The sequence below is a fragment of the Oncorhynchus nerka genome, linkage group LG26 (assembly GCF_034236695.1).
Source record: "Oncorhynchus nerka isolate Pitt River linkage group LG26, Oner_Uvic_2.0, whole genome shotgun sequence".
Classification (NCBI taxonomy): domain Eukaryota; kingdom Metazoa; phylum Chordata; class Actinopteri; order Salmoniformes; family Salmonidae; genus Oncorhynchus; species Oncorhynchus nerka.
The window spans coordinates 40,015,147-40,028,631 of record NC_088421.1 but is presented as its reverse complement, the minus strand read 5'-3'; the positions used below and the strand labels follow the sequence as shown (position 1 = coordinate 40,028,631).

General features: G+C 44.6%; 1 protein-coding gene across 1 annotated transcript; it reads left to right on the top strand.

Annotated features, from left to right (window-relative positions):
- The first annotated feature begins 5,662 nt into the window (after window positions 1-5,662).
- On the top strand, window positions 5,663-7,821 carry LOC115116643 (piggyBac transposable element-derived protein 4-like). Its single transcript, XM_065010963.1, has 3 exons — window positions 5,663-5,836; window positions 5,973-6,735; window positions 6,917-7,821. Exons 1-3 carry the CDS (start codon window positions 5,663-5,665, stop codon window positions 7,819-7,821), a joined length of 1,842 nt encoding a protein of 613 aa, XP_064867035.1.
- Window positions 7,822-13,485: the final 5,664 nt, after the last annotated feature.

The following is a 13,485-nucleotide window of genomic DNA, read 5'->3' as shown; positions in this document are numbered from 1 at the left end:
TCTCTTGGTCCTCATCTTTGTAAGTCACCTTGATTTCACACCTGTGTGTTTATCAGTTTCTTTATGAAAATATTTAGTGAACTCCACGACAGTAGCTAAAGCAAGGGGTTAAAGCAGCACACAAGTAGCCTACAGATGCATGCTGGTCCGGGCATGGACTGAGCTGGTGAAGTGAGCGGTACTGGAGTGGTAATGGAGCAATATTGGAGGCGGTCGAGAAGACCGATGCTCCAGCCTTTGGGCAACTTGCTCTGCTCTTCAGTCAGATTTAAGAACGCTCTAACTCCGCTCCAGCTGTCCACTGCACCACCAGGATGGAGCTAGCATGCCATGTATCTTTAACTCATACGTAGCTGTTCATTTATTTTAGTCCATTCAAACAGACCCCATTTCAAAGGAAAAAAGCACTCATTAAGATCAGGTGTGGTACGGGAAACACACCTAAACACACACACAGGATAGATTAAGTTTTGTTGACGTTGAGAACAGAATGTTTATGTTTTTAAATAACATTTTTAGAACGTTCTTTGAGCATTACCAATGTTTTCTTGTGGTTTTTATAGAACGTTTTCTTAATGTGCTGAGAACATGACCTTATAAAGAACCAAAAGGAAACCTGTAGAAAATGTTATGTTGAAGTACTGCAATTCCCACAGGAGAACGTTGTTTCTTAATGTTCCCTGGAAAATTTGAGAACATTACTTTACATAGAACCATGAGCAAACCAGAAGGAAACATTATGCGGAAGTACTGAAATTCCCACCTAAGAAACATATGGTTCTCAGAACGTTATGTGCTTGCTGGGTATCCTGCACCATTCCCATAAAGTTGTGGCAGGACCAGCGCTAGAAGGAATCAGTTGGAAAGGCATTTGATTTCTATATGCAGGCACGCATTTTTAATGGGTGTAAGAGTAAAGACCATAGGCCGCTCGTGAGTTTCAATTTTGGGGAAGCTTACAACTTATCCTACTATTACTACTTCAACTAAGTAACATACATAGTCCTAAACCCAACAAATAAAAACAGAAGAAAATATCCTGATGAAAATGCAGGTTCTATCAATCACATGAATCTATCTTCTCTGCCTATCTGCCCCCCTTTCTATCTGTCTTGACTCGCTGGTGAAGTGCAACATTGTAGGCTACCAAATCAATCAACTGGGTTTGGGCTGAAGCTGTTGCTAGTGAACTTGCAACATTGTATCAACTAGAGTAGGCTTATTCTGGGCCTTCAAAGTATCAGACAGCTTTTAAAAAAATTCGTTTCCACTGGATATATGGGATCATCCATGGCTGGATCATCAGATCATGATATTTTCACATCGAGGCTTGGTGATTATCGGGTGTTGGAAAGATTTTTCAAACACTGTGAGGAACAATTCTTATTTGTAATGGATGTTTTAAAAAAAACAGACTTCATTGACTCATTGAAACAAATACTGAGAAGCTCAGCTTATTAGTGGTGGACGTGATGAGTTAAGACAATCAGAAATCCGATATCCCCTAATGGGCACTTTCCTACATTTGCCCACAGCAGGTCAGTTCGCGTGGCTTTATGCACGCTCAGGTGCGCGCTCACTCGACATTATCAGGAGAGAGAAACCAGACACATGCTCATTGCGCACATCCGGCACTCCAAACAAAGGTAAATGGGAAAATGACAAAACTCGTAAATGACGGTTATGAAATAAAGTGTAGCAGGTTGAACTCTGCAAATAATGTTTCCACACGGAAAGTGAGAACGGTAAATTAATGTAATTAATATCTGCATTAACAGAAATCTATGTAACCAAACGATGGGTATTAACAGTACAATTACTAGGCCTACTGGTACATATGTAATGGGGAATTTATCAAAATTAACAAAGGGCAAACAATTCACACAATGAAACAATGAATGTGAAAGAATTGTTGGGAGAGCTGAGCACATTCTAGAGAGCTGAGTGCATGCATTCTGGACTGAAACGCGCCATATCCTCGCCACACACCCCTCCCCGCCACAACCCTCCCCTTCTCCATCTCAATATTTTAAATTATACTCAAAACACTTTATCTCCACATATTTTTTAGTTGCTTTTCACTGACAGCCACAACTCAATAATCAAGTATTTCTACGGCCACGCGTGCTAACACAATTTCGGGCTTCCCAATAAAATAGGCCTGGCCTACACACTTGTAATTTGAAACAATACAGAGCTATTTTTTTTAAAGAAGCTAATTATACTCTATGGTTAAGTCATGGTCTCTGGTGAAGTATTTTCAATTGTTTTTTTTTAGACAGGAGTAATTATATAATTTTGGCAAAAAATACATTTAATTTAGGGGAACCCAGCATCCGAACAGTGCACTGTGCACCCACCAACGTACTGAAACCAGATATCTGTTATAATGACTGGATGCTCATGTCTCCGCCCTAACAATGGGAGTCGTTCCAAAGGCAGGAAGGCAGGCGACAAGCTTAGGTCTGCATTTAATGCCCATAGAAACGCATTGGGCTCATTCTGCACAGATCTTTTTGTGAGAGTGTGTCCTCTCGCTTCGACTCTTCCTCTCTGCTGAAAATATCATACCAGAGAAAACATCTGTGCGAGCAAAACAGCGCCACTCTGTCTTACTATATGTGACCCATGTATCTGATGCTGTCTGGCCAGAAATAGCATGACATGCCGTGCTATTTTTGTCCAGACAACGTCAGATACATCTTTCTATCTGCATGTGTAACGGATGTGAAACGGCAAGCTTAGTTAGCGGTGCGCGCTAAATAGCTTTTCAATCGGTGACATCACTTGCTCTGAGACCCTTGCTCTGCAAGGGCCGCGGCTTTTGTGGAGCGATGGGTAATGTAATGATGCTTCGTGGGTGACTGTTGTTGATGTGTGCAGAGGGTCCCTGGTTCGCGCCGGGGTATGGGCGAGGGGACGGTCTAAAGTTATACTGTTACACATGCATGTCTGTCAAATAAATGATCAATATGTTAATGTTTTATTTGGACAGGCAAGGAGGTAAGGTGCGGTGGACGAGAACACTTAAGGCCCACCCCTAATGATGGGCCTGCATTGGTGGAAGATTTTACGCAAAATAACCATAGCACGACCTCACTCACACCAAGCTCTAAGAAAGAAATGGTTCTCAGAATGTTATGTGCTCGCTGGGCTAACACTGCCTTGTTGGCAATAGAATACCTTTCAAATGATGCCCACCCACCTAACCCAGATTGCGATTTATAGTGGAATGTTTTTGGATTGGAAACTACAAGTGTGCTTGATTCAGTTCCTCAATGGTAAGCTAGGAGCGCTCAAAAAAGCGCCTTATAGTTTAAGGCTCTTTTCTTGAGTCATAATAGAGCATTGAAATGATTTAGGAACGGTCTACAGTTTGGAGAGTTGTGTTGCCACTTGGAGACACCAGTGGGACCTCTCACTCAAACCCTTGTCATCGTTCTTTCTTATCTTGCACCTAATCCAAAATGTGAATGAATATTCTTATTTATGTTACTGAACGTTTACAGAGTATTTTCAGATTTCGTTATTGACAAATGCTGTAAATAGTGCAGTAAATGTCAAATGCACATAAATTCAACAGTGTAATGTTTGGATTCAGTCTTGTGTCAGGTGAACTGTTTTGTCCTCACCTTTGGTGTTCCTTTCCAATTGCTACCATGTCTTGCATATCCTTTTAATAGTTATTCTGTTGGCAAAATAAAAATGTTTCTCAATCCATACAGGCCAATTTTCACAAGATTAAGGAGTTAAGAACCCTGCTACAACTAGGTTCCAAAATGTTACCTGGTTACCATCAGGAGACAAAAAATGGCCACTGCCACCTCTGTGTCCAATCAGATTCCCAGAAATCGCAGGTCAGGCATGGCACAAGTCTATAGAAAGCAGAGTGCGCATTCCACTTTCATAAGGTATTATTTTAGCAAAAATAACAGAAAACACAAGCAAAAACTCTTTAGAGAAATGTTGTAGCAGCCTAACTCACTCATTAGTGATCTGACCTGAAAGACACAAGCAAAAACTCTTTAGAGAAATGTTGTAGCAGCCTACACCTAAACATTAGTGATCTGACCTGCAGTATCAGTCTGATCAACTGTAGGCCTCTATACACCCTGTCCCATCTGGCCAGGGGAAACAAAGTGGTGGTAACAATGTTGTAGCAGCCTACACCTAAACATTAGTGATCTGACCTGCAGTATCAGTCTGATCAACTGTCCCATCTGGCCAGGGGAAACAAAGTGGTCTAGCCTACGTGATCTCTGTCCCATCAATCAATCAATCAATCAATCAAATGTATTTATAAAGCCCTTCTTACATCAGCTGATGTCACAAAGTGCTGTACAGAAACCCAACCTGAAAACCCAAACAGCAAGGAATGCAGGTGTAGAAGCATCTGGCCAGGGGAAACAAAGTGGGAAAGTTATGTATTTATAGCCTAAGACAATGTATTTGTCTTATGAGAAAATGTGAATGTGATTAACTTCTTTAATCCAAATAGTGATGACATAGGCTAGACTGTGTTAATGGACCTGTCACTTAATTACAAATGTATATAGGCCTACACAGGGATGGAATTGAAGGATTTGGGGCATTGGCTGTTTCCATCCATGGGCCTACATGATGCAACCCTGCCTAAAGCAAGCTCAGTCCTGTTAGTTCTATTGTCTAATCACAGTTGTCTGTGTAACAAAACCCCTTTTAAAATATAATTCATATGAACAAGTACAAGGTTTTACTATAACTACTGCTCTCCACACCTTTTCTATGCATTTACTGTCCAGACTGTCTATATTTCAGACTCTGATATTGCTCGTTCTGATAATTATTCATTGTTTTACTTTCTAGATTATTTGTGTGTTGTTTTTTAATTTATAGATATTACTTCACTTTTGGAGCTAGAAAACACAAGCATTTCGCTGCACATCGATGTACACAACCAAACAAACTTTGATTTGAAGGTTGCTGCAGTTTGACAGAGTTTTCATCCTCCCTATAGGCCCAGGAGTTTTTCCAGGAGTTTAAAACTATGTGATTAATCACTATATCATATCCTGTCCTGAGATTTAATTTCAGGTCTAAAAGACACTTTCCCATCGGCCAAGTCAGCAGTATCAAAGATGATGGTCACGAAAAAGTGAGTAAAGTCTTAGAGAGGTCAGAGAGTAGTTTGACCAAAGAGGAACTCATACCGTTTAACCCTCCCGTGGTCCTGGGGTCAGGGTGACCCAGGTCCTGCGTGTGGGGGGCTCCCCTTTCTGTGCTAGGTGCACGCGGGTCAGAGCGACCCAGGCCCTGTGTTTTCCAGGGCTCCCGCTCTGCGCTCGCGGGTCAGAGCGACCGTGCCAGCCACTGGCGAGGCGTGTGCCGTTGAGCGTAGTAGAGAGTCTGCGAGTGTGGCGAGGTTGTGCCCGGCTCCCCCGCTCTGCGCTCTGCTCTCTGCGCTCACGGGTCAGAGCGAACCTGTCAGCCACTGGCGAGGCGTATGCCGTTGAGCGTAGTAGAGTGTCTGCGAGTGTGGCGAGTGTGGCGAGAATGTGCCCGGCTCCCCGCTCTGCGCTCTTGTGTCAGAGCGACCCTGCAAGCCGCTACACAGGTCCAGACGTGCCCCGCTGTGTGCTAGAGAGCAGCCAAGTGTTATAGTTGCGCTCTGCGCTCTGCGCTCATGGGTCAGAGCGACCCAGGCCCTGTGTTTCCAGGGCTCGCGCTCTGCGCTCCTGAGTCAGAGCGACCCTGTCAGCCACTGGCGAGGCGTATGCCGTCGAGCGCAGCCGCTCTGAGCGACCCAGCCAGCCGCTGCACAGGTCCAGATGTGCTCCGCTGTGTGCTAGAGAGCAGTGTTAGAGTTGTGCTCTGCGCTCGTGGGTCAGTGCGACCCAGGCCCTATGTTTCCAGGGCTGGCGCTCTGCGCTCTGTGCTCTGCAAGTCAGAGCGACCCTGTCAGCCACTGGCGAGGCGTATGCCGTTGAGCGTAGTCCCAAGAAGACTACTCGGATTGCCAGGAGGAGGAGGAGGAAGAAGTTTCGGAAGACGAAGACGGGGAGGAATACAACCCCGAGCACCGCGAGGTCGACGATGCCTCTTCTCCCTCTTCTGAGGAAGAGTCCGAGGAAGAGCCGCCCAAGGACGAGCCCGAGGACGGGCACGAGGACCGACGCGAGGAAGAGATCTCCTCAGCCCCGGACCAACGGGAGACGCCGTTGCTGTCGAAAAATGGTAAAATCGAGTTGTCCCCCGTGGCCTACGGCCGCCACCGCGGGGCCTTCGCGATCTGCCACGCCGGGCCGGACCAGACTCCGGGCCCCACGGCCTATGCCGCGGCCCAGGCCCGCGACATCGCGTCGGCCTTCCACCTGTTTGTCACACCGGCGATAGAAAGGATAATTGTGGAAATGACGAACCTGCACGGGGCCAGAAAATACGGTGACGGCTGGCGACCCATGGACACCATGGACCTGCGCGCCTACGTAGAGCTGCTGATCCTTGCGGGCGTCTACAGGTCCCGAGGCGAGGCCGCGGCAAGCCTGTGGGACGCCGAGAGTGGCAGGACCGTGTTCCGAGCCACCATGCCGCTCAAGGTCTTTCACAGGTACTCGAGGCTGGTGCGATTCGACGACCGCCAGTCGAGACCCGCCAGACTCGCCACGGACAAACTCGCAGCCATACGGGAGGTCTGGGACCTGCTGGCCCTCTACAACCCGGGGTCCGACGTGACGGTGGACGAGCAACCATTCAGAGGTACTGTGCTTGTGCGTGTGCGTGCACGTGCGCGTGTGCTTATATGTCTATAGAGAGGTAGTGCTGCCGTAGCAGCGGTACAAGCAGCGGCTGTAGCAGCCCTGGCAGCGTGTGTAACACAAAAGGCCCTTGGCCCCCGTGACACAGTAACGACACTAATCTCTTGTCCCCTTTCCAAAAGGCTGCTGTCCTTTCCGTCAGTACATCCCCAGGAAGCCGGCAAAATACGGCATCAAGTCGTGGGTGGCCTGCGACGCCAAGTTCAGCTACGCTTGGAAGATGCAAGTGTACACCGGCAAGGCGGCCGGCGGAGGCCCCGAGAAGAACCAGGGGATGCGCGTCGTCCTCGATCTGACAACGGGGCGGAGCGGTCGCAACGTCACCTGCGACAACTTCTTCACCTCCTACGACCTGGGCCAGCGGCTCCTCGAGAGGAACCTCACCATGGTGGGCACGGTGAGAAAGAACAAGGCTGAGCTCCCGCCCGCGCTGCTCGAGTCCAGGGGCAGACAGGTCCTGTCCTCCAGGTTTGCCTTCATGCCAACCACCACTCTGGTGTCCTACCTGGCAAAGAAAAACAAGAACGTGCTACTTTTGAGCACGCTGCACACAGAGGGCCACATTAGCGATCGCCGCGACAGGAAGCCGGCCGTCATCCTAGACTACAACTGCAACAAGGGCGGCGTGGAAAACATAGACAATGTGGTCTTCACCTACAGCTGCAGACGGATGACTGCCCGCTGGCCCCTGGTCGTCTTCCACAACATCCTCGACGTGTCCTCCTACAACGCCTTTGTCATATGGCGAGAGATCAAGCCTGACTGGATGCCTCGCAAGCGGAACAAGCGCAGGGTGTTCCTCGAGCAGCTGGGAAAGGGACTTGTGAAGCCGCTGATCCAAAGAAGGCAGCATCTGCCCCGCACCGAAGCGGCGTCAGCGCTTGTCAAAGTCCTACAGAGTGCTGCGGCGGCGCCTTGTGATCAACAGCGCGAGGGCCCCGCCGCTGGCACGGCCGCTGCCCCGCTCGTTGCCCCGGCCACCGGGGCAAGCAAGAGGAAGAGGTGTCAGCTCTGCCCACCCAAGTAGGACTCCAAGACACACACGGTGTGCTGCAGGTGTAAGAAATACATCTGCAAAGGCTGTTCACACGCCTACTGTCACACTTGCGCACATTGGGCCTTTAGCCAGGATGGGACAGGGTGACCCGGAGGATGCGGGGACTAGACACAATACGAGGACGACGGGAGGGATAAAGCAATGAAATGATGTCATGATCTGTATATAAACTGTTGCTCGTGGTTAAGTGGCAGCGCGATCTTCTGTTGAATCTGACAATTAATCTTAATGGTTGTACAGTCGTCTCAAATAAAACTGTGAAGGACCTCGGCGTTACTCTGGATCCTGATCTCTCTTTTTTGATGAACATATCAAGACTGTTTCAAGGACAGCTTTTTTTCCATCTACGTAACATTGCAAAAATCAGAAACTTTCTTTCCAAAAATGATGCAGAAAAATTCATCCATGCTTTTGTTACTTCTAGGTTAGACTACTGCAATGCTCTACTTTCCGGCTACCCGGATAAAGCACTAAACAAACTTCATTTAGTGCTAAATACAGCTGCTAGATTCCTGACTAGAACCAAAAAATGTGATAATATTACTCCAGTGCTAGTCTCCCTACACTGGCTTCCTGTCAAGGCAAGGGCTGATTTCAAGGTTTTACTGCTAACCTACAAAGCATTACATGGGCTTGCTCCTAACTATCTCTCTGATTTGGAGAGATCTTGGCAAAGACTGGGGAGTTTTTCAGGATAAAAAGATACAGGATGGAGATAAGCACAGGTCAAATCCTAAAGAAAAACCTGCTTCAGTCTGCTTACACCAGACACTGGGAGAGGAATGCACCTTTCAGAAATACAATAATCTACAATGTTCCTGACTGGTCACATTAGTTTTGACTGAAATGTCATTGAAAATTGCTGTCTAGCCATGATCCCCAACACTTTGACAGAGCTTGAAGATTTCTGAAAAGAATAGTGGGCAAATATTGCCCAATCCAGGTGTGCAAAGCTCTTAGAGACTTAGGGCTCTATTCAATTTTTATTTTATTTTACCTTTATTTAACTAGGCAAGTCAGTTAAGAACAAATTCTTATTTTCAATGACAGCCTAGGAACAGTGGGTTAACTGCCTGTTCAGGGGTAGAACGACAGATTTGTACCTTGTCAGCTCGGGGATTTGAACTTGCAACCCGGTTACTCGTCCAACGCTCTAACCACTAGGCTACCCTGCCGCCCCAATCAGATCCTCTTTAGCCAACATTCGTATAGCAGTTGTTTTGGCGGTGTCTGAGGTGGAACCGTGTTAGAGCTGTCAAATCCACAAGCGGCTCCTGGAATTATAGCTAAAACAGATATTGCCGTTGACTGCACGGAGTTGCATTAAGAGAAAACCCTGTAATCTTGTTTAAAGTTTCAACCACCCCAAAAGATCTCACTATAAAGAACACATAGCCGATAAAACACTATATTACTACCATTACTACTGCCATCACTACCAATACTACTACTACTACTTCACAATAAGTACTACTTCACAATAAATACTTCTAGACGAGCAAGCATACCACATTTACTTCTGTAAATGTCCTTTTCTAGTTGTTTTAATACATTTCATAGGTGTCCTGATTAGACAAACTCTGTTCTCATTATGGCCCATATAAAACCGTTTTACAACTGATGAATCACTGTCTTACCCTACACCGAGATTGATAAGGTCTGAAAGGGACATCCCCATTGGCCAAGCCTGCAGTCTTTCTTGGTTAACTGATGATTTTGGTAACTTGCCTGAAAAAGGGAAAATTGTTGTTTACACACAGAAATGCCAGAACTTGTCGGTCTCTTAATTAAACAACAGGAAAGAAGCTGAAAAATCTAGTTTTCTGACAATGTGTAGCACTACCTAGCATGCTTGCTAGCTTGTTATCACCCACATGAGGGCAAAGCTGGTGTGGTTAGGCTGGTTAGTTACCGCTAAATAGTGTATCTCGGCCTGAGTAATAGGATAAATGTGTCTCTGCTCGCCCTGACTAAAAGTTACACTTCCAGTGTAGCAGGCTTAAAAAACATGTATTTTGTGACGCCCCTGGAATTCTTTGCAGTTTGGTTGTTTTCTGTTAAAAATTCCCTGCCTAATGGGACAACAACAGAGCAGGCTCAACTTGCCTAGCTGTCATAATGGACAAATATTGTCCATCTTTCACTTAAAAAATGGGTATAAACCAGAAAGATCAGTTTTTTTACTGGAATTCCTTACAATTTTGTGGTTTTCTGTAGAAGAGAACACTTGGGTCAACTCTAACCCTGTAAGCCTTAAAGTCCCTGCATCAGCTCTTGGACCAACGGGCTCTGAGACAGCTTCTACCCCCAAGTCATAAAACTGCTTAATAGGCATAAGACGACTAAATAGTAAATTAATTGGTGACTCGGACTACATGCATTGACCCTATCTTACAATGACTATATTCACATCCACACGACTCTAAATAAATACACAGTACATACTGTACACGCACACTGAACGTACACTCTCACACAAAACCCACACATGTTGACATACACTACACACACACTTTTACACATCATATGCTGCTACTCTGCTCTTTATTTTACTATTATTATTATCTATCCTGATGCCTTGTCACATTACCCTGCCTTCATGTACATATCTACCTCAAATACCTTATTATTATTATCTATCCTGATGCCTAGTCACATTACCCTGCCTTCATGTACATATCTACCTCAAATACCTTATTATTATTATCTATCCTGATGCCTAGTCATATTACCCTGCCTTCATGTACATATCTACCTCAAATACCTTATCTATCCTGATGCCTAGTCACATTACCCTGCCTTCATGTACATATCTACCTCAAATACCTTATTATTATCTATCCTGATGCCTTGTCACATTACCCTGCATTCATGTACATATCTACCTCAAATACCTTATTATTATCTATCCTGATGCCTAGTCACATTACCCTGTCTCATTGTACATATCTACCTCAAATACCTTATTATTATCTATCCTGATGCCTAGTCACATTACCCTGCCTTCATGTACATATCTACCTCAAATACCTTATTATCTATCCTGATGCCTAGTCACATTACCCTGCCTTCATGTACATATCTACCTCAAATACCTTATTATTATCTATCCTGATGCCTAGTCACATTACCCTGCCTTCATGTACATATCTACCTCAAATACCTTATTATTATCTATCCTGATGCCTAGTCACATTACCCTGCATTCATGTACATATCTACCTCAAATACCTTATTATTATCTATCCTGATGCCTAGTCACATTACCCTGTCTCATTGTACATATCTACCTCAAATACCTTATTATTATCTATCCTGATGCCTAGTCACATTACCCTGTCTTAATGTACATATCTACCTCAAATACCTTATTACATTATCATGTCCTTATGCCAGAGCGACACAAATTACCCTGCCTTCATGTGGAACATATCTACCTAGGTCTTTTAAATACCGGATTATTATCTATCCTGATGCCTAAAGTCACATTGACCCTGCCTTCATGTACATATCTGAGCGGGACCTCAAATACCTTATTATTGTCCTATCCCTGGAGGTATGCCTAGTCACATTACCACTGGTCTTCATGTACATATCTACCTCAAATACCTTATTATTATCTATCCTGATGCCTAGTCACTTTGACACCTGGATTAGGACCTGCCTTCATGTACATATCTACCTCAAATACCTTATTATTGTCTATCCTGATGCCTAGTCACATTACCCTGTCTTCATGTACATATCTACCTCAAATACCTTATTATTATCTATCCTGATGCCTAGTCACTTTACCCTGCCTTCATGTACATATCTACCTCAAATACCTTATTATTATGTATCCTGATGCCTAGTCACATTACCCTGTCTTCATGTACATATCTACCTCAAATACCTTATTATTATCTATCCTGATGCCAAGTCACATTACCTTGTCTTCATGTATGTACATAAATACCTCGTACCTCTGCACATTGATCTGGTACTAGTACCCCTGTATATAGCCGCAATCTTGTGTATTTTATTCCTTTTGTGTTACTATTTTCATAATAATTGTTTTACTCTGTTTTGTTGGGAAGGGCTCGTAATCAAGCATTTCATGGTAAAGTTGATCCCCGTTGTATTCAGCTCATGTGACGAATAACATTTGATTTGACTTGAAATGAATAGGACTGTCTCACGCTCTGCAAAAGTATTTAGTATTTTGAGTATTTAGCAGCTCTTCTTCCTGGGATCCAAACAGGAACAAAACAATTACATCACAACAAAACAACACCCTACATCATAAATAAACCAATACATCATACAATAAATTACTATGTTATTACTCTAATATTACACATTTACAATATAAAATGTACAATACTACAATCTTAGTGTGTGTGTGTGTGAGAGAGAGTGTGTGTGTGTGTCTGTGCACGTGTGTCCTCACAGCACGTCAATACCTCTCACAAAGACACGTTGTGATGCAGTCAATCTCTCCTCTACTTTGAGCCAGGAGAGATTGACATGCACGTTATTGATATTAGCCCTTTGGGTACATTTAAGGGGGAAGGGCACTCAAAATGTATGGCACTGAAACAAATGAATGATGATTGGCTGAAATTAATTGAAAATAATAAGATTGTGGGAGCTGTTTTGGTTGACCAGTGCAGCTTATTACATTATCAATTAGTCTGGTATTATAAAAAACACATGTGTTATGTCTTTACATTATCTGCTATATCGTGGATTGAGAGTTAGCTGTCTAATAGAACACAGCCTGTTCTTTAATGGATGCCTCTCTAACATAAACCAGGTAGAACTAAACTTAATCTAAAACCCTCAACTTAATCTAAAACCCTGAACCTAATCTAAAACCCTAAACCTCATCTAAAACCCTAAACCTCATCTAAAACCCTGAACCTCATCTAAAACCCTGAACCCTCATCTAAAACCCTGAACATCATCTAAAACCCTAAACCTCATCTAAAACCCTGAACCTCATCTAAAACCCTGAACCCTCATCTAAAACCCTGAACATCATCTAAAACCCTGAACCCTCATCTAAAACCCTGAACCTCATCTAAAACCCTAAACCTCAACAAAAACCCTGAACCTCATCTAAAACCCCAAACCTCATCTAAAACCCTGAACTTCATCTAAAACCCTGAACATCATCTAAAACCCTGAACCCTCATCTAAAACCCTGAACCTCATCTAAAACCCTGAACCCTCATCTAAAACCCTGAACCTCATCTAAAACCCTAAACCTCATCTAAATCTTGTCACGATCTTGGCGTCAGTGAAGGTCTGTGAGGGAACACTGGTGGCGCATTCCGTGTGACAGCGTGAGGGAGATTCCTGTCTGACCAAAGACGACCTGGACCCGCCCAGACCAGACTTTTACTGAGAGGTGCCCGGGGGAAGATACCTGATCCGGCAAACCTCTGAGGGACATGTCTACTGAATTTCAGTAAGTCAACTGTCACGCCCTGACCATAGAGAGCTGTTTATTCTCTATATTGGTTGGGACGTGACAGTGACTAGGGTGTGTTATCTAGGTGATTAATGATCAATGTTGGCCTGGTATGGTTCCCAATCAGAGGCAGGTGTTTATCGTTGTCTCTGATTGGGGATCATATTTAGGCAGCC